This window comes from Talpa occidentalis, unplaced genomic scaffold (genome assembly GCF_014898055.3).
Source record: "Talpa occidentalis isolate TD23 unplaced genomic scaffold, MPIMG_talOcc4v2.1 talOcc4.9, whole genome shotgun sequence".
In the NCBI taxonomy this organism is placed as follows: Eukaryota; Metazoa; Chordata; class Mammalia; order Eulipotyphla; family Talpidae; genus Talpa; species Talpa occidentalis.
In genome coordinates, this window is record NW_023605305.1 from 40,466,499 (window position 1) to 40,489,202 (window position 22,704).

Below are 22,704 nucleotides of genomic sequence, written 5' to 3' on the forward strand. Positions count from 1 at the left end.
GAGGAAAATGTTACTGGGAAAGGTTTTATAAAGAGACAACCTAATGTTTCATTTTGTAAAATTTGAAGAAAATTGAAGTGGTATTGATACTGCTAATAGGTTATATGAAGTTAAAAAGTAGGGTAATGTAACAGTTTTACTATTTATAATAAAACACAATGAACTGATTGATAATTATAGAAAGAGTGAAGTTTCAAAGGACTCATTGGGGACAAGAACTGTAACTTAATTCAACTTTATGTCATCTGATGTTTTGAAAATGTCCAACCTATGCAATTTTCTTTTAAACTGGAAAAGTTCTAAATTTATGACATCAATTTATCATATCTGTCAATAACCAAAGCACATGCGCAGACCGAAGCACATGTGCAAGCCACGTAAAGCACATGCGCAGACCAAAGCACATGCGCAAGCCACGTAAAGCGCACGCGCAGACTTTCATATATGTATCCCTGCCCCCTCAGTAATAAAGTGTGAGTTCCTGCAGCCATCCATGTGAGTAGAAGCGTTTTTCATCGCCAGCCCTTCCGCCGTGTTCCTAAACCCCGTCGGCCTGCAGGACAGACCGACAAGTGGCGCCCAACGTCGGGACACGAGTACGAGGGATCCTCTGAGGGACCGATCAATCAGTAATGTAAGGAAGGATTAGGTAAGTGATCAGCATCATGGGCAATACCATGTCCAAGGGCCAACTTGTTAGAGCCCTACAACTTCTGCTTAAACATTATGGAACTCCCATTAAGGTTCAGACCCTTCATAATCTAGTCTCAGTCCTCGCAAACACCAGCAAATGGTTCTTTCAGCAGGACACCGTCTCAGTACGAAACTGGGAAAAGGTCAAAGTAGACTTCCTTCTTCATAGGGACCTTTACAGACCCCAAACTGTTCCCCCCCCCCCGTATTCTTTCTGTGTGGCAACTAGTCTATGATGCCCTTAGTGATGGGGGAGCAGCTGCTTGTGAACCAGTGGCTGAGGCATTGCGCTCTGCGGCTCAATCCGAAAGCGAAACTACACCCGCCACATGCTCGGCCATGGCAAGCTCAGCCACGGAAACCCCCCCTTTTCAATCCTCAAATCCATGGGGAAATTCCTCTTCAGACAAGGGGGATGTGGAGGACAATACAGACTATCCACCTCCCTATGATAGACCACCCCCATCAACCAAAAATCGGCAGCATCCCTCCCTTCCCACTCTACTTCCGGGGGCTTGTGTAGTCCCTCACTTCTGCTCTTTCAAAATTCACCTCCTCAAGCCTTTCTCAAACATCCCTCGAGGAAAACACCTAGGAGTTTCGCTTTACATATTATTTCTGTAGTTAATATCCCTCTATATTATCATAACTGTAAAAGGCTATCTACATACTTAAATTAGTATAATAAGTTTCACCATAATCTAAAAAAGTCTGTTCACTTGTATTTGATAAAGTATCTTAAAAAATAGACAAAAGGTGTTTTCACCTAGACGTCATATAGATTAGTTCTCTGCATACCTCTGCTACTTATTTCATCCCAGTGTGCTCATTTTTTTTTTCTTTTCTAAATGTAAGTTAAAAAATAAACTAGCAGAGCCACAAAATTTTAACATGATAAGAAAATATTTAGAGGGTGATAGTCCCCAGTGATACTTTAATTCAACCAAACCTTACACCTTAAAAAATGCTATTCCAGAGAACTTCCGTATTAACCACCATGTTCACATAGTACTGATTACTAGTCACTCTAATCCTGTAGTGTATAATCAACGTTTTAATGTGTTCCATGCATTCGTTTAGTTTGAACCCTCCCAACAACCCATAAGGTAGGTAATAATCCCATTTTATGTATGAGTCAGACTGAGATAAGCTACACAAAAACACCACTGTTAAGTAGCAGAGCCAAAATTTAACCTCAAAATCCCAACCACAATACAAACTTTTATTTAAATAAGGAAAAAAGACTACTATACAATATTACTCTTCAGGTATAGCCTGTAGAGCCATGGCCTTAAATTACTTAACTCTACGGAAGTGCTTCAGAAATTCTTAGGTTTAGAGATAATACCATCTGGATACCTTTGCTTGAACCAAACAATGACATCTGGGTCTAGTAGATGAATCCCTCTTGGTTCTAGAAAGGGGGGTATTCTCCCGTCATTCTTGTCTACCAATTCCACCACTGGACTCCTTTCTATAGTGTCTTTCAATCTACCATTCAACAATCAATCCTCCCTCAATTGTAGCTGTCACCTTTCCTCTTGTTGGTCTAAAACCCTCAGCAATTCCTTCGTTGTCATGCGTTTCCCTAAGGTCGTTATTATGCCTGTCAATGTGTCTGAGTCTACTTCTCAGGTAATCATCCGAAATCAACAAGCAGGTCCGGCATTGGTTGTTGGTGCCGTGATCTCTGTCTTCTCGACGCTGGCAGCTGTGTCCGAGGTGGTTGGCGGCCTAGCTCTATCCAACTCCGTACTCAACGCAGATACCATCAACCATCTCTCAGAAAGAGCCTCCAGTGCCTTTCTCACACAAAATTCCATCAACAACCATCTCGCAGTAGGACTACTCCAGTTGAATCAACAAGTTTCCTTAATACAGGAAGAAATCGACTTACTGACTTTAACTGCTCATATCCCCTGTATGCCTACATATGCCTTCACCTGCGTTACCCCTGCTGTTGTATCCAACTACTCCTCCCAAGTTCATTCCCTTAATGACTACCTGCGCAGCCCATGGAACCAACCTTTCTTAAATTTACTGTCCAATTGGCTAATCAAATCCTCACTATTAATCCTGATCAAGCCCTCTCCTGGCTCTCCAAAGCTTGGGGATTGGTCAAATCCTTAGGTGGAGCGGTCTCACTCCTCAGTCTAATTTTCCTCTGTCTAGGGGTCATTTTTGTCATCTTGTGGCATCAATGGAACAGACGCAAAAACTTACGAGTAGCGCTTACATGTGCGCTATTCCCCATTATAACCTTCTCAGGACCCCAATGTCTGGATAAACATTGTGCTAGACCACTTGTAGGCCAATGACGGGTAAGATGGTGGTGTGCCCCATAGCAACCTAAGACAGCACCGTCACCTTATCCGGAATCCAGGTGGCGGACAGCCATGACGGGTAAGCATGGGTGCATACCTGCCACAACCTAAGACAGGCCCTTGTGTGTCCGCTTTCAATAACAGACACAAAACTTAACTTTGGCAATACCGCCTTGGCAATGCTGCTTTCTGGCTGACAGAGGGACCTGAGGTAGTGTTCGCTTCCGCCAACCGAAAGAACTACAAATCTAATGCAATCTTAACAGAAAGGTGCAAGGTCCATGGAAAGCGCATGCGCAGAAAGTAAAAATGATATCCCTGCCCCCTCAGTAATAAAGTGTGAGTTCCTGCAGCCATCCATGTGAGTAGAAGCGTTTTTCATCCCCAGCCCCTCTGCCGTGTTCCTGAACCCCGTCGGCCTGCTGGACAGACCGACACATATCTACAATTATCTTAAAATTATGTTGTATCAACTAAAAAGAAAGTAAAACAGTAATTGAATACTAAAGGGAAAGAAAACTAGAAAGGAAGAGCTAGGAAATGTGCTAATAAAAAAAAAAAGTCAACGGCCAGGAGTAAGACAAAAAGGAGAAAGGCAGGAGGGAATACAAATATGTAAGAAGGTATTTTTTTAATATCCCTAGTTTGAGCAGAAACAGGCTTACAAATAAAATGAGTACTTCCGAGTGATCAGTCTAAACTACAAAGGACTTTTCATCTTTTATTTATCTTATTTCCTGGTGTCTTGGGGTTTCTTGGGTTTACAATCTTTTCTAGTATCTCTGCTAAAGCAACTGAAAAGCTCTACAATTAAATATTTCTTACAACAAATATGGCCATTTTCTGCAGAAGGCAAGTATTTTAATGGACTCCACAAAAATACTTATACCAGTCTAGGATATATTTTGAAGAATAAAGTATCTTTAAAAAGTGGTAAGGTGAATTTTTTTTTCCTCTTCTTTACTCACTTGCAATGAGTATGGTGATTAAAGGACACTAGTTACATCTACAATAATTCTTGACTATATATATTATCATAATACACTTCCTCTAGTTGATTTTAAAGGTATTTGTTTAAAATCTTGTAAACGTCTGTGAAAAAATTTCATAATACTTTCATTTCCAATAACATGAGACTGGTCATGAAAATATTCAAACCTTTGAATGTTCATGTTAATATTTAATAAATGAGATTAATCTTTTCAAGAAGCTTTATACGTTTTCAACTGCAAGTACCCCAGCATATACCAGAGCTTCATTTTAAGTACAAGACTTTTGCCAAAAGCAAAAGCACTCAATATATTATTTTAATAATGAAAACCTCAAGTATTAGAAACCAAGCTGTGTGTGGAAAAAATAAAATCATTTAGGTGAAAGGGTAACAAACATTCAATTGAAGAATAATGCAGCCCTTAGGGAAAATATGCATATGAGTGAAGTTTATGAAATTGGTTCAGTGCCTCTGCAAAGAAAAAATAATTAGTTTATTTTAAAGCTGCCTATAAAATGTTTTCAATATTGCAATATGAATTATTTATAGAAAAATGTACATCTAACTTTAAAGCTACCATTTTATTGAAAGATCTTAAGTACTGGGGGAAGAATTAGAAAAAAGAATATATTGCTTTATGTATGTATGTAATATTTGGGAAATTCCTTTATAATTATGTATTTTTGAAAAGTTGAGATATAGTATCAATCTGAATCAATAATAGTTCACTAAACTTTTCAAATTTAAAATGTTAAATTGACAGTGGGGTATCAATTTAATTTTCAAATTTTACACAGAATGCTCTTTAAAATTGACAAACATCATGAGGGTACATTATTTTGAAGTCAGGACTATTAATGAAAAGACTGAGCAAACACATCAAAGTTTAAATAATTTTTAAAAATTTTAATATTCTTGAAGTTAATGCAGTATCTTATTAAGACAAAGAATTGGATCTGAGGTTTTACTATAAAGGTATTCAGATTTCTACCAAAAGTGAATAAAAATGCATATGCAAGCTACATAGATATAAAATATTCCTTTTAACCAGTTTTCTGGTCAATACTCAATATGGCAAAAACTCAAGGGAGCAACTCAGTGTGTGGATATTGTTAGGAGTTTTACGAACTCTTCTTGCAAGAATTACGATGCAAGCACCCTGATCTACTCCTCCCTATAGTAACGAAAATGAGTTGCAGACAGATCACATAAAAGAAAATAAAAGAAAAAACACCATTAAGAAAAAAATTCTCTTTGGTATGCATCACAATTTTAAAGCTAAAACAAGGTAGCCCGAGTAATGTACACTTTACTATTCTTGTTTGAGAAGCACATGCACTGGGCTACCAAAAACTGAGTGGTGGTTTTTATTTTCTTAGTTCTCCATGACTTGATAAGCCATAATCTGATTACCTTCTTGGCTCAAAGCTGGACCTCTCCTGAAATAGTGGCATTCTGGTTGTACAAGAAACATAAAAGTAATAATTATAAATAACCTTATAGATTATTGTCTAAATTTGATCTACCTTGAATTTCTAAAATTAGTATGACAATTATCAATTTATGAACACTAGAGGGCAGTAAAACACTAACGGAATATTTAAATTACTTATGTAAAAGTGACAAAGGCAAACCAATACATATTTTCAAATCCAAATCGTAAATTTATTCCTTTTAGGTTCTGAAGTACAAAGCATTTTCAGTATATGGTTTTAGTGTAACTTACTTTGCAAAGTCCAAATAAGAAACATGCCCATGATAAAAACCTGGTTTCATCTCTTTCCAGGAAGTTATGTTCTTTACAAAGCGCACCTAAAAAAAGGACAGCACACTCATTAGTTAAGTATAATTTAAAGAAAATGAAAACTGATGATAGCAAAATACTTTCCATTTAGGCATTCAAAACCAATCATACAAAGTTTGACAATTGCAGAGCTTGAAACACAAGTTTCAACTAAGGAAAAGCATCATGTGCCCTGTAATTGCTAATTCATCATACAGAGCTACTATTACCACACTCAGAAAATGAAACTACACAATATTGTACAGTGAGTACATCTCACATGGGTGAGTGGGCAGCACTTTCACTTGGGAACGTCTCTGCACACTGGTTTTATCCTCAACTATAATTCAACTATCTCAACAAATTCATCTTCATTAATACAACAGATAAAAAAAAATCAGTCTTTAAGAAAACTGATTAATGGTTATCAAAAGACTTTAAAGAGTAAAAAGAGTAAAAAGCAGATAAGTTTGTTGGTAAAAAGCTTTTAATATTAAAGATGTGATATCAGTAAAATAAAAAATTAATATCTAAGTATTGCTATTTTAACTTACGATAACTAAAAGTACACAAAAGATCAGTTAATATGAAAAAAATTTTTAAGTGTCCATATAGCAAAAACTTCTTAAAGAACTCATTAATATAGAAATGATAAACTGAAGTATCACCTGTTGCAAAGCAGTAATACACAATTTCTCAAAAAAAATGATCAATATTTTTGATAAGCAAATCTCTGCATGACAACCAGCAAGTGGTTAAGAGTTGCTTCTGGATTTGTAGTAACAGTGTAGGGTCGGGGGACGGGGGGCGGGAGGGCAGGGGGAGCCTGACACCTTGGAGCGTACTAAAAGCATCTATAAGTGGTGACCTTGGCCTCTAAGGCACAAACCTATCCACCACATAATCTTGACAATTATCAGTCTTTCATTACATTTGAGAATAGCTGGTCAGATGGAAGATATTCTGGAGTATGGAATTAGTATGTTAACAGTAATGAAGGATGAATTATTGCCTCCTGGACAAGGCCCATGGGTCGGGCAGAGAAGCAACTATATGTCAGAGGACATGAACTAAGGGAAAATGGAAGATTCTAGGAGTAGAATTTACTTTTTATTGGAAACATTAACAACTCATATACTAAAAGAAACAATGAAGTTAAAGGAAAATGAAATGAGTCCTGTCTCACAACTTACAAACACACACACACACACACACACACACACACACACACACACCCCTGTTAAAATAAAATCTGAGATAAATGTAGACAACCAACTAGGGTGCCTTAGAAAATACACAATTATATTTTAGCAAATGTTTTCAACTTTTCCTCACCAAGATATATGTGTGATTTACGGTTATTGTGTTTCTTCCCATTTGTACTTCAAATGAGGCACTAAATAAAATTAAAATATCAAATGACAAAAGAAAAACAAAAAATTTGATGGCTCAAAACTGAATCCTTAAAAAATATTACATGCCGAATATGAAAAATCTTTATAACTGCCATTTAATGGTAAATTATTTCATATAAACATCTGATGGTGTGAAAAAGCAGTTTAAGTGTTCCAGCCAAAAATGAGAGGGGGAACAGAAGGCTAACAGAATAAGGAATTGGAGGTATTGGTTCAAGGTGCTCAGACATATTTAGCAACTCAGCTCTATTTTCAGAAGCTGAGATTTAATATAGACACTGTGGTGTAATAAGCAACTATAAGGAGATGATAGATTGAAGTCTGAGTAAATAGTATTATGTAAGCCAAATGTTAGAGAGGATCACAGCACAAATTTAAAGTACATTGTGGTGAAAGACTTAGGTGGAAATAAGAGTCATGTATACATGTCACATGTCCTTTTTCCCTCCGCCATTCTTAAGGACAGTCAATATTAAACTAAACTGTCCTAAGGATGAATGATACTTCAGCTACCCTGTGTCCTTCAATGTGAGGTGAAGAGCCCAGGGTGTTGGATGATATCTGGACTGCTGCAGGGCTTCTCAAATTTTCCAGTGCAAATGAATCATCTGCAAATCTTGATAAAATGCGGATTCTGACTGATTAGAACTGGAGTAAGGCCTGAGAGTCTGTACTTCTACAGTCTCCATGTGATGGCCAGGTGAGCAGCCCACACTGAGGGCAAGGATTCAGCAAGTGGAGGCCAAGAACTAGTTCCTATTTTGTTTTTTTTTTGTTTTTTTAATGTGAGGACTATTTTCGTTGTGCCTGCAAAGGAGTCCTAAGTTCTATAAACACTCTGTAGCAAGACTATATACTCTCATATTTTCTATTTTTATGACATGGAAGAAAGTATACTGAACTAGAGCTAATTTCTAAAGACAATCTTATGAGCTATAGAAGGGGACACAGAAACAGAATGAACTCTGCCTACTTAGTCTCCATCCTTTTTCTACCCCCCCAGAGTGATGCCTGAAGCACACTGGAACCAAAGCTTTCCAAAAAACAAAGTTTAAATACTATCAAAATAAAAAATAAGGCTGTGCCTCCAGCTGGACCCAGTAAGAATTTGGTGAAAGCAGAAAACAGAGCCAGGCAAAAAACATTTAAAATATCTTGACTCCAAACAAAGTCTTATATATAGACATGTAGACTAGGCTTCTGTTTTGACCAGTGATATTCAGCAGCCTATGGGGTTTTCCAAGACAATAAAAAGGTCTAAGTCAGAGTGATTGTTGAGAAATGGTTGTACAATATGAGAAAAACTCAGGTGGGATATTATTGCTTTTATATTTTCCACACTCCTGCACTGTTGAAGTATCCAAAATACACAGAATCCTTTCTGTAACTGCCAACTAAGAGAATACTGAAGGCTACGTATTTAATATTATGCATATGCATTTTTTCTTTTCAGCTGATCAACATATAACTAAAGCAGTATGTTAAAACATGTCTCATTAATAAAGTTGTGGATGATATCCAATTTGCAATAAATTAAAAGATGCTGCTCTAAGATTTACCTTCCCTTTACAGGGAAGAAAAAAAAAGTACTAAGCAAACAAATAATGTCAATAAGACTAATGTGTCCATCACACTAATGTGAAGAATAGTCTGAGGATTCAGAAATGTCATTTAACAAACTACTGAAATTCCATAGCATCCAAATCTCTTCTTTGAAAGTGATCTCCACCCGTCTGAAGAACAGCATTTCTTCAGTTTTCTTTTCAAAGTACTAATTTAGCCACTTCTTCTTTTATCCATGTTTAATATTTACCATCTTAATTCTTCCGAATTTTTCCCCTTCTCTACTCTTTTCATTTTCAATTTTTCCTTTTGTCAGCCTAGTTTAGTTTTGCCATGTCACCTCTCCTGCATCATTTGCCTTGTCTTTTAGACTGTTTTCTTCTGGTTTTCCTCTATGGTGGGATATTCTTCCCAAGACCCTGAGATAAAGCTCTGGAATATAGAGCAGTCAGAGGAAATGGAGATTAGGCGTGCAAACTTCTACTCAGTCCATTTTATAGATTCTTACAGATTACACATGAAACTAATGAATGGTAAAATGAGAGGCAAAAAAAGGAGCAAAAGATAATAGCAAATGAAGTTAGGGACTGAAAACACAGAAAAGCTGTGTTTTCTGAGGACTGGAAAGAAAGAAAGGCATCATAGTGATTTTATTTAAAGAGAATTTCCATTTGCTGATTGAGATAGGCTATCAAGAAAGATGTGCCAGAAGTAGCAGTTAGATATATAGTACATGAAAAGAGATGTTTTTATGGCTAGCCTGGAGCAGATCCTCAACTGTGATTTTTGTCAGATTTTATAACTCAAGCAGAGTCAGGCTAGCAAGTAATCAGAAGAGACCTTTAGGGAAAATACAAGCAGTGTAGGTAGTGTTGATGTGATTTATTTGCTAGTTGAATCAGACCTGAACCAAGCTATAAGCAAAAAAAGCTAAGGAAGCACCATCTCACTAAGTGTGTCTAAACCTGCATTCTTAACATGATTAATTTCAACATTATGATTATCTGTGATCATAGAAGAACTTGTTTTCACTAACTAAAAGTAGGACTGTCATCCTGAACACCCTGGCCAAATTCCAACTTTGTAATTACTACATATTGAATAAATACTACTATTAACTTGGGTAATTACTATACACCAAACTCCTACTCAGGCATATACTTAAAATAAACATCCATAATATAGCCGTGGGTAGTTTCATGAGAATAAAGTAGAGGAGCAGGTTTCTATGCAAAGAGGAAAACTGAATAACAGAATAAAACCTACAAAATGTTCAGTAGTAATAGAACATAATATCTTCACTAAAGTTCAGAACTGTGTTGTTCAATCCTTTTATTTTGTGGGAGATGGTGTGTGTCCAAAATCACCTGAGGTAAGGGTAGACCATATTACCATCAGAGGTGCTCACTCTGCCAGTAAATATAGCATTATGCTTAACTAAGAATTACTTTAGAGGCTAAGTTGGTTCATTTATTTATTTGTTCATTAAAAAATTTATGGAGTATCTATTGTGTCTCAGGTACTATTCTTAGCACAGGAGATACAGTGGTAAACAAGACTGACATGGTTTCTGTCCTCATAGAGTTTATATTATAACAGAGGAGAAAAAGCCATAAGCAAATCAGTATGTACTAAGAAGGAGAGAGAAAGAATGATACAGTATAACTTGGAACAGGTATTTAATACATAGGAACATATATTTAACACATAAGGTTTTTTTTAAGGGTTTTTTTTTTTTTCATTTAAGCTGAAACCTTAAATAGATAACATGAAGTCAATCATGTGATGCATTAAGAAGTACATTCTAAGAGAAAATGCCTAGGTCTATAAGTGGGAAAGGCTTGTTGTATTCCATGAACCAAATATCCACTGTGGCTAAAGAAGAGGCTGCAGCAATGGACAAGGGCTGGATTTAAAAGGGCCTATTGACCTAGATAAGGAATTTGGGTTTGTTTGGGGAAGTATGAAGATGAATTTAAAGATTAGTACCTCACCATCCTGGGAAGATTATAATACACAATTTCCCTTAACTGCACTGTGAATCAAGTTCTAGATCTTTGCAACTCAAGCTGTGAATTAAAGACAACAACCTATGTAGGAGCTTTTTAGAAATTCAGAATATTAGGATCCATCGTAGTACTTCTGCATCAGAATCTATATTTCAATGGTGACTATACTATATGAATTATACTTTCAGCAGCACTCATCTAAAGTGTTGTTCTGCATAATCAGTGTCTGCCAATAACATCAAGCCACGGGCTCTAATCCAATGATCAGAAGTTGACTTAACAGCAAATTAGAAGAAAAAAGAAATTACTATGTTGTCCTACAGAGAATGCAAATTCTAGACATTTCCCATATCATAACAGAAAGAAGTTAAACATAACAGACCTAAATAGATGAAAATAACAGATTATAAAAGATGATACCACTTACAACTATTTGACAGTTACTTCAAAGATAAGATGTTTTCTACTGCAGAGATATTTTCATGATAGCAGCAGAGTATACTTCATTTTCTCATTACCTGTATCCTGTCAATTCCTGCCTATTATATGAATAAAACCCATCTCAAAAATAAAACTCTCAGGCCTTCCCTGGTGGCGCAGCGGTTGAGTGCTGGGTTGCGAGACTGCCTGCAGCCTCTGCAGCGCCAGTTTGATCCCCAGCCACTGGCGAGGGTCCCACAAAAAAAATTAAAAAAATGAAAAATAAAAATAAAACTCTCATTCTTACTACATAGTTTTCCCATGCCTTATATTCTCAAATGTTTGTTTTCACTTCCATGTTCAAATATTTTCTTATTTTATCCCAGCAACTTCTTTTTCTAAAGATTTATTTATTTATGCATAGAAGGACTGGGGTACAGGCCAGAGGTGCAGTGGGGGAGAGGATTCACCAGAGACAGAGTGGGGGACAGAACAGGCAGACTGACTGATACACTGCTGAGGGGAGCAGCAGGTGAGACAGGAGAGGTCTGCTGCACCAAGTGGGTAGAGTCCCTGGCTGGTCAGGGATAGAACTTGTGCTGCAGAGGAGAGCTTCACAGTGCTGTCCTCAACCCCTTGTGCCACCATGGAGGCCCCTATCCCAACTTCTTAATTTTGAAAAATCACTAAACTATAAAAAAGCTGAAAGAATAGTCAACATCTGTACACTTTACAACAAGATTCACTGTTTTGTTAATAACCCCCCCCCACACACACACAATTAACATTTTTCTGAATCATTTAAAAGCAAGTAGCAAGTAGTAAACATTTTTTGAGATGGTACCTCAGCCCCTAGACATGTCTAATTAAGGATCTAATCACAGACAATGGTTTTCATTGTCTCTTTAGTTTCTTCCATTGTAGAGATAGCCTACCACACTCCCAAACTTGCCAATGTCAGGACACTGCTGTTTAGAAGAGTTCAGAGCAGGTGTTCCAGAGAATGTTCTCTAATATGGATTTACCTGTCTCCCCAAAGTGAGGTCCAGGCTAAATATTCTGGTGGGGAACATATTGGTAAACATTTTGGTGTGAATACCATAAACTGATGTTTTTCTTGATCACTCCACATAGTTCCTGCAGCTATGTTTTACATTCCCAAGTAATAAGCTCTTTGAAACATATGGTCTTATTTTTTTTTTAATTTCTTTGTTATTTCCCCAATGAATGGAATGAAAGATTGAATGCAGAGTTGACTACTATTTCTAAGGATAGCTGAATATGCATATCTACTATACATTAGTTTTATACTAGAATAAAATATTTGGGCTTTGCCTCTAAAGTTTTTGAGAATTAAGCATGTGTCTAGTACATTATGTTCAAAATATATCCAGATACTAAAAAGACTAGACTATTGAGGCTGGAAGGCAAAGGAAGAAAGTGTGGTCACTTACTACATTACAAAAAAATTTTATGAGCAAACTGGGCTTTAAATGGCAGACTAAGACTTCAGCAGATTTAATAAAAATCTTACCTGTTAACTTTAATTTGAATCAGATACTGATGAGAAACTATTTGTTAGAGAAGAAGGAAGAGTAAAACAGGTCACTTAATTCTTATTTAAATAATGAAGTTGAGAACAGTACATAAGACCAAAAAAATGATATATTCAAATTAAAGTATTTTATACAAAATGGGGCTCAAGGAATATTTAAAAAATTATTTTCTAGGCATTGATTATAATTTAAAAGTATACATTTAGATATTTACTAAACGTAAACTAAAAATGCTGTAATATGCTACATGAAGAAAAGGAATGTAGTAACTATGACTTGTTTGAAGAACTGCTTCTAGATCAAGACCAGTAAACAATTTAAACATGGTATATTAGAAAATATTTGGTATATAATCATCCCTAATTAAGATCAGGTTTTGAACTACCAGCTGAAATTTTATTAAAGTGTGTCAGCTAATGATTAAGACTATTCCTCTACCCAGTCCCACACAAACATGTGTTAAGTGCAGCTGATTATGAAATGCAATTGCTTTTAAGACAGTGTTTATGCTTCTCTTCTGCTGGCCTTCCCATATATATAACGAACAAGCAATTGAAAGAAAATCAGAAGCTTTGTTTCATATTCCAAATGTAACTGGAAAAATGTACCACTACATGATGCCTGTAAATATCATCTGTGGCAAGTTTCTGCAGATTTATATTTAATGAAAAAAATGGTGGATGTCATTTTTTTGTGAGACATCTTGTTGCTGCCAGACAATTTTGTAAAGCCAATACAAAATAATTCTAAAAATTGACCAAGCAAGTTAGCAGAATTTTTCCAAAATATATTCTCAAAGAAATCTAAAATCATTATGTGAGCATTAAATTTTCCTCATAAGCCAAGATCTATTCTGAAAAGCAATCATGCAAATAGGTTTAAAATCAACTACATACTGTATAAAAACTGATTATTTAGGATACTTGGCCTTGAAATATACAATATTACAGAAATGAATAGTTTTTACGACCCACTTAGCTAAATAAGCTCATGTTTCTTCTCATTTACAGAAAGAGTTATTTGGTTTGGCTGATGAATGTAGACTTTTGGTCCCATGAAAAAGAGTAATTGAGGATACTGCAGAGAGCCAAGAATTATATGGGCAGATGATATGCCATATACTATTAGCCTTATAAACAGCTCTCTAGCACGAAAGTGGAAGTTAACTGTGTGTTATCAATGCCATTCTCTTGCATCAGTGCAAGGACTGTGGGGTAATCAATTCTGTAACAATAAAAAAATTCAGCTGTTTTCAAATAGATAAATACAGTATAACTGTATTAATACTACAAATACCTTTCTAAAAAGGTTACACCAGTATAGTCAGTCCTAAATAGTTCATCTTAAATAGTATTTCCAAATACTATCTTTTCTATTCAATCCTACGTGCTACAGTATTTGCAGAGAACTTTACATATTTATAATTCTAGTCTGAACTCCAGGTATTTGTTAAAGTGATAGTAAATTTGTTTCATAAGAAAATTTCATCCATTTTTCTTAAAACTACTTCATACAATTATCTGTTAATATAAATTTTTTTTTCAAGATTTATTTATTTACACAAGAATCAGGGTACAGGCAGGAGGTGTGGGGGGTGAGTGGTGCAGGGGGCCAGAGACAGAGCAGGGAACAGGACAGGCAGACTGATGAAATACACTGCTAAGCGGCACAGCGGGAGAGACAGGAGAGGTATGCTGCGCCATGTGGGATTCTCGCTGGCCAGCCGGGATTGAACCTGCGCTGCAGAGGCTGCGGACAGCTTCACAGTGCGGCGCTCAACTGCCTGTGCCACCAGGGAGACCCCTATATAAAATTTCTTAAAAGGCAAGATTATGTTAAAAATATGCCACGATCCCTATTTTCCAGAAATTTATATCATATATATATATATATATATATAAATTACTAGTAATGATAATATGAATTCAGGTGCCTAGTCACAAATTTGTGCCATAGAGCACAGAGGTATTCATCAAATAAAGGTTTCTCTATCATAAGTTATGAAATATCATAACTTATTATTGTAGGACATCTTGCTAAACATATTTCATGTTTTAAAGGATACCTTACCTAAAAGCATCAATTTTCTCTTCAAAAATTCAAGATATTAACTTATTCATTCATTTCATAAATATCTGAATACATACTATCTGCAGCCAAAGTACCAAATACTGTTTAGAATGTAAAATTACAGAAAATTTCATTGGTATCTTCCTCTAAGAGATTTAAAACCCATATATTCCTTTAAATGTATTGCCCTTTTGAGTTAGGGACATTTAAGAAGGAAAATTTGAGTGAAAAGGTGTCAGAAAAACATTTATATAATACCCAATGCTGTTACCTGATCTTGGAGTGACATCACTGGATTATTTTTGGTAGTGTTGATGTGAAGAACATGGTATTTATTCTTTGCACATAGGTCATAGGCAATATTGGTAAAAGAGGTGCTTGCAGTTTTGGGGACTCTGTTATAAATGATCACCATGTCCTCCTCTTCATCTAAAGTTATATCTTGCCGAGGGCCATCCATTGTATGTCGTTGCTCAATTTCTCGGACTTCATGTCTTGCAATAGCCCTTTCTGCAAAGAAAAAAAGGTATAAACTTAGTTTTATAAGGAAGTTATAAAAGCACTGAAAATTATTTTCTATTCCTGGAATATAATTTTCCTATTCCAGATCTGGGTAGGAGTTGAAGAAATATATTTGAGAACCAAAAGTTCAGAATTATCTTTGAAGGATAACACAAATGCATATCAAGAACAAAGAATAAACAGAGTCACAGACCAGAGTTCTTCAGTGTTGTTCAAAAGTCACTTTTCATTCTAATAGGATTTCTATAGCCTGAATTAATTCTCAGTACACAAAGACAGACTAAATGGAATACTAAATTTTATAGTAAAAAATGTACCTAGAAAATAAATCACTTATAATTTAAGCCAAGATTTTGAAATATATTACTTAGGATTTAGTTACTCCCTGGTTTATCTATAGGCAGGGCAGAGATCATAAATGTTGGGGGATTTTAGGTAATCAGAGTAGAAATAATACCATCACAAAACCTTTCTTTCTTTTTTCCATGTTGCATTACAAATAAGTCCAGGCTAAGTTTACTTCTGAAACTCCATGGTTCTTCTAATTCAAAACATTGTTTACAATGCAGTTTAAAAAGCAGTTACACTTTGCTTTCTACTACTAAATTAATGTAAACTTCAGATTCGAATATTTTTTAGAATAAAGGAAGGAAGAAAAGGGGGAGGAAGAAGTGAAGGGGAATATATCTCTAACAAGATTGTATATTACTGTCCTCAGAAACAGCTGCCCTCTCAAAGCATTCACCCCCCTACCACCAGATCTCTGTGCAAGCCTTCTCACCCGCCTTGAGCAATTCACTCCCTACCCTAACCCTGCCTGTTGAACTTCTCAACCTTCACATTGAATTGAATCATCATCTGCAAGGGAAGAAATCACACAAATACACAATGTATGTAAATATACCTCATAGTACACAGTTTGTACTTACCATAATTGCAATTTTACATTATATATATGGCTATTACTATCAGCCTACGATACGGTCAAAGACATAAATTTAATAAAGTGGTATGAAAAAGCAATGTGGTGTAATTAAAATAACAAGTTCAGGCTTCAAATATTGTCATATTATACATCTTATATTTTGGTTCAGAAGATGTGTTTATCACTTTACAGAGAACATAACCTGAGTTGAGAATTTGCATTTAAAAGATGGGCATTACAGTTTCAGGTCCATTGCTTCTTAGAAGTGGATTCTGCCTATACATATATAGGCATACATATGTATCCATAGTTTATATGCATATGCATGTACCCTCAAGCCACAACTCCTTTGCAGGAGTTGGTTAGGAATGTGAGGAGAGATGAACTTAATGCTGAACACTCTGATGGCACATTAGGGAGATGTCATATAGACAACTGGACCCATAGGTAAAGTGTAGAGAATAAGGGTACAAATAGAAGAAACACATCTACAAAACCATAGGAATGAATCTGAAAAACTATGGGAATCACTGAAACTGTCTAGACAATCTAGAATAGCATTGAAAGAGACCCTCAGACAGAATCTTAACGAAATACCAAAACTTAAGGGTCTAATAGAAAAAGGCAAACCACAGACGACTAAGGAAAAAAAAAAAAGGAAAAGGAACTGGGAGATTCCTTTAAGAGTACATACCACATTAGAAAAAAATTTTCAAATTGACTTTTATGTTCATTATGACAAATGAACATAAAAGTCAAAGTAATGTATGATGCTATAAGCATCTATCAATACATAGGATTTACAAGTTGTCTTATATCATATTCAGCAAGTATCTACTGAGTTTTAAATAAACATTTAAAATTCGATCATTTTAAAGGAATCTCATCTTCTAAACAACCTCAAACTCTTGTCATAGTCAAAAACTATTATGGCATTCCTCTGTTCACAACCCTCCTTTGCCACCGAGGGACAGAATTGTGAAAGGTTTCCTCCAGCAATCCAAATACATGTAAAAATTACCTTTAAAAGATTCACCTACAATCAACAAAGCTTAATTTATTATTTTTACTAATTTTTCCAAAATCAAGTATTTGGAAAAGAAGTAGATTTTATGCTTTACTTCTTAAATAAATATCCATGTTACATACAGAAACATAATGATTAAAGAACTGTAACTATAAATTTTAATATACCCAAATAACTGCTTTGAAAATTAGCTAATAATTAATTTAAAAGGTTTTTTAAATAAGATGCTATTTAGGCATGGGTTTTTATTTTTTCAAGTGCTAAAACTCTAGGTGGACTATGAAACTAGCATGTTTTTAAAAGTAATCATTGTTTTTGTGTCATATATGTATTAAATTATAATCTGTATATTTTACATGATTAAAATTTTCTTATATTATGAAAATATGCAAATGTAAGTCATTACTGTCTTCATTCAAGTAACATATTTATGCACATATTATGATTTTACTTTGCTTAAACAAACAGGATAATTAATTACATTGTGTTATGCCCAAAACTACACTAAAAGAGAGAATTTTTGATAGTAACGTTTGTTTATAAAATCAAATCTTACTTAGTTGAACAATAATATTAACTAATGTTGATGGTAAACTTCTCTCTCTTTTCTCCTGTGACAATGTCTAAAACCAATGAGACTATTTGCAATGCAGCCATCTTTTTACTTACTAAGAATTCAGCAGTTCTATTTCTTTTTTATCAAAGTGGTTCTGCCTCAAGTCAGCACAGCTTTTGTGGAGACTCCCTTAGATCAATGGAGAAGCTTTACAGCACATTTATAGTGCACTTAGAGCAAACAGGCGGTATATTTAAAATACTTAAGATGCATTTTGAAGTAATGGTTTTCTCATGTTTGAGTAATGAATTATAGAGACTCTGCTATCCAAGCTATTTCAGAATCACCACAAAATACATAGTTTACAAATAATATGGGGTGAAATCTGAGAGTTGTGTAATTACATGCAGGCCACTCACGAATGTGCCCAACACTGAAGATGGACACTGGTCTCCATGGCAATTCCTGTTCTCCCAGACTCCTGCTGAAGATGGCACATAGCTCAGCTCAATGAGCCTTTCCAGTGGCAGATTACCAAAAAACCACAAGTCGTTTAAAAGACTATTCATAATAGCAATAATTACCTATCTCTGCATTGACAGGATACTAAAGACCTTATTTACTGAAAGAATATAATGATCAAGCTAAGTATGAAACATTGTATGAAATGTGCCAACCTAAATTCTACATAGCATTGAAGTCACAAAGATGTGTCAGATTAAGAAAAAGGACAGAAGGAAAAGATTTTTTTATCACAATAGAGCCTCTAATGACTATTTTTTAAGTTATTAAGGAAACTGAATTCATAATTTAAAAACTTCCCCAAAAAGCAAACTCCAGGCACAGATGGTTCAGTGGAGAATTCTACAGTCTTTAAAGGAAATACTTCCCAAATCATTTTATGAAGTTAATAGTACCCTGATACAAAGCCAAAGAAAGATTGACAGTACAAAAAGGAAACTATACACCAATATTCCTCATGAATATAGATGACAAACTCCTTAGTGAAATATTACCAAGTAGAATTCAGCAATATATAAAAAAGAATTACACACCATTATCAAGTAGGGTTTATTCCACAGATGCAGGGCAGGTCAACTGCTTAGTGTTAAATATTGATGGCCTGAAGACACAGTGAGGATCAACAATTGAAGGAAAGTAACTGCAATAAGGGTAAAGCTGGGGACTAGTGAAAGATGGGTTAATGGACTTAGGTGAAAAAAAATAGAGGGAATTATATAAATAAATAGCTTAGGTGAAAAAAATAGATGAGGGAATTGGAAGAGTTTAAGGCACAGTCTCCAAGGATCAGTACCGAAAAGGAGGATGGTACCACTCACTGAGTTTGAGAATTAAAGCCAGTAGGAAGAGCAACTGGGGCAGAAGAAGAAAGGAATTCAGGGTATTTGGAAATCTACATCTATTTTCATAATGGTTTGTATTCCGAGCATATATAACAATGCTGCCAAGTCTAAAAGGTTTGGAAGATCAGGCAGAGAAAAGATAAGAGTAGAACAGATGTAAACTGGAAAGTATACGGCATCTGTTCCCTCACAGCCTCATGGAGAGCCCCATTGAGCTTTTGGAGAAAGGGAATGCAGGAAGATGATAAAGGAGCTGTTTTAACGAAGGGCTATGTAATACACAGGGGCACTGTTTTAGTTAGGAAACATCAGCTACTAGAATAAATTTTTAATTGTTTACTATATAACAGAAGTTTAGTTCTTGTTCAAGCACTAATGTGAGTATTCCTGGTTGGTAGGTGGTCTTTTATAGTGATTCAAGGAATCAGGCTTCTCCTTCCAGTGACTCTGACCTTCCCCTAGGACTCAACATCTTTTGTATCTAGTTAGTAGACATAAAAGAAAAGGTCGAGAAAACACAATAGTTTAAGAATCTTGGCAAATATTATTCATACAACAAACACCGAAATGGAGGGATGGTGGTGAAGTCCTTGGGCGGGCATTGCTTCCTAGCAATAAATATGTATTCTGAAAGGAAAATAATGAACAGTCGGCACGTAGCCATCTCCTCACAGAGGCACACAAAGCAGATTTACACACAGTGATAAAGTATGAAGAAATGGGTGGGGGATACGAGAATTTCCTCCATTTCTACATGAAACATAAAATCAGTCATGGCACAATAAGGGCTCCAGCACTTTCTGACATTTTCTCTTGGTTGACCAATGATAAGAAGATGAACAACAGATGCTTGCAGGTAAAGCATCTGCTTTTTCTTTTTTTTGAACACATGTGAAACATCTCCGGAAGATTTCAAAAAATAACAGAATGGTGTTTTAGTGGAGAATGAGGTGCTAGATGAAAATCTGAGGTCAAGATCAAATGCAAAATAGACTATTGCATAAATGATTCCATATATATGCACAGATTCATAGAAGGGAACTTGGATTAACCATTTAGACACAGTAAGTTGGAGGTGCCCACAAAACATCCAGGTAGTAATCTGTACATTACTGAAGACATAAATTTCTGAACTAAAGACAGAAATTTAGGAGTTCACAACACAAAGGGAACAGCTAAGGTCAAAGGAATAAATGAGATGACAAAGGCTGAGTACAGAGTTAAAAAAAGAGCATAAAAACAGATTTCTGACTCTACCGGTCTTTGATTTAAAGATCTTTGCAACCAATACTACCTACAGTTTATGCACAAACGAAAATAATCCCACAATATCATTGCATGAGCATGTTCTTACCTGTTATGAATATTTTAAGGTCTTTTGACAGCATTGTCTACTTTCAAATACTTTCAAATAGACTTAGTGTACTTCAACAGATAAGGCAGTTAGCTGGAAGACTTATATCCTTGCTTTATATTTTGCTGATGTGCCTTTGGAATGTTTCTTGAGGGCTTACTGAGTTTTACAATTTACAAAGCCCTATAGTTAGAATATGCTTCATTAAATGTCTGCTAACATGCTTCTTTAAACTAAAAGTAAAGATGTGATTACATAGAATATGTAAAGAAGGTGGAAAGTAGATTTCTCAGGGAAGAACACTTAAGAATTTTTCTTAAAAATGTAAACATTGCAGGAAAAAATACAACAAAAATACAAAAAAAAAATGCAAGTTCTGTTGTCCAGCTAACATACTAATTTTAATATTAAACTGGGAGGAAGATTCAGAGATTTCTCAATTTTTAGCAGAAGTCCAAACTGCCATCAAAATAGATGTGCTTTGTTGAAATAAATACCACACCAAGATTAAAGCATTTTCAAAATCAAGAAAATGCCAACAATGTCTACAAAACTGAATTATTTTCACACTTCAACAACTGCACCTGGCGCTCCATTGACTAGTAAGTAAAAAGAATAAAGAGGAACTAGGACTCAACTCCAGCTGGGTTTGGAGATCATTAACTAACACCCAATGCAGCAGCTGTTTGAAAATTAGAATTAGTGATGCTGAATACTTGCCATTATTTCACGAGAACTTGATCTGCATCATATTTCTAGAGCAGCAGCTTTCAATTTGATCACGCCTCAGAATCACTTGGAGGATTTATCAAAATACAAGTTCCTGCTTCTCACCCTTTCCAGTTACCAATTCAGAGGCCAGGAATTTGCATCTCTAGTTCCCAGGCGATGCTACTATGACAGTCAAAGAACACTTTGAAGATTAATGTTCTAGAGAATTTTTAACTTGGTTTAAGAACAGGTGAAAACAGAAGAAGAGAAATTATTCTTTCTATGTTACTAATTAATTGGTACTCCCACGAATGGGGAGTTTGCAATAATTTTAGATATACCTTAGATCTATGATAAACACTTTTTCACCTCACAGTATAAACTAGGTGTGGGGGTGTTCTGGTCAAGGCATCTATTATCCTTAAATTCACAGTACTGATTCTGCTGGGTTAGATGGCTGATCCATCTCCCTTACTGCCCCCCATCAACCATTAGGTCTCCTAAGACGACGCAGCTCTTTCCTCAAGGATACTGTAATCCATCATTATGGGAAGGACAAGTGAAATGCTTAAATTGTTCTTGAGAACAAACTGTTATCAAACCATTTGAGAAATGTAACATTTACTAATTCTGACTGCCTTTCACTATCCCCTACCCTTTTTGGTCTGAAATAGTAATTTTTGGAGACAACCACTAATTCAGGAACCATTTTAATGGTATTCATTTGCAGCATTCAACTCTACATGAAGAAATTATAAGACTATAGTTCGAAGTCTTTGTTTGTTAAAATACTAATTGATGTTCAGGTAAATGACACATTACCTGTTGTCAAGACTGAAAAAATATTTTTAACATTACATTTCTATTTTATAGGGTTAAATCTTCTGAAAAACTGTGTTAGTTTCCAATCCATTAATTGTGGGAAAAGGAACTTATTTTCCTAGTCAAAAGTAAAAATATATCCATTATGTAAAGGTATGGGTTATGAAATTCATGAAGATGAGACAAAGCAACAATTATCCAAAACTATTTTGTAACCTTGTTAATCTATTTGAATCAGGCAACATAGTAAGCTCTTTCCACTTCCACATTAGGAACAAAGAAATTGTAGAAAGTGAAAATCATAGCAGAACTAATGTGATTTTCTTTTGGGAAGGGGAACACAAGTGTTCATGGGTGCATTGGGGAAGGACATTCTATGAAGACTACACCTGAGGGGTGGGGGAAAGCAAACATTGTTTAAAAATGAACAATGATGTAAAATACATATAAATAAGGCACTACGCTTATAAAAAAAAAAAGCTACCATCTTATTCCAACAGAATAATAATGATCATTACCCAGCATAGAATGTACTCAATAAATTTGCTTATTGGGGTATTATTAAAACCATACAGAAGATTTAGTTCTTTACTGGACAA

At 35.4% G+C, this 22,704-nt stretch overlaps 1 protein-coding gene across 2 annotated transcripts in view; it reads right to left on the reverse strand.

Moving 5' to 3' along the window:
* HS2ST1 (heparan sulfate 2-O-sulfotransferase 1) overlaps positions 1-22,704 on the reverse strand; it is a 151,876-nt gene that overhangs the window by 18,192 nt on the left and 110,980 nt on the right. For both annotated transcript variants that reach the window (XM_054691647.1, XM_054691646.1), the window contains exons 2-3: positions 15,096-15,334; positions 5,735-5,820 (exon numbers count right to left, since the gene is read on the reverse strand). In XM_054691647.1, the coding sequence (XP_054547622.1) occupies positions 5,735-5,820; positions 15,096-15,334 (325 nt within the window). The remainder of the gene's footprint in view (positions 1-5,734; positions 5,821-15,095; positions 15,335-22,704) is intronic.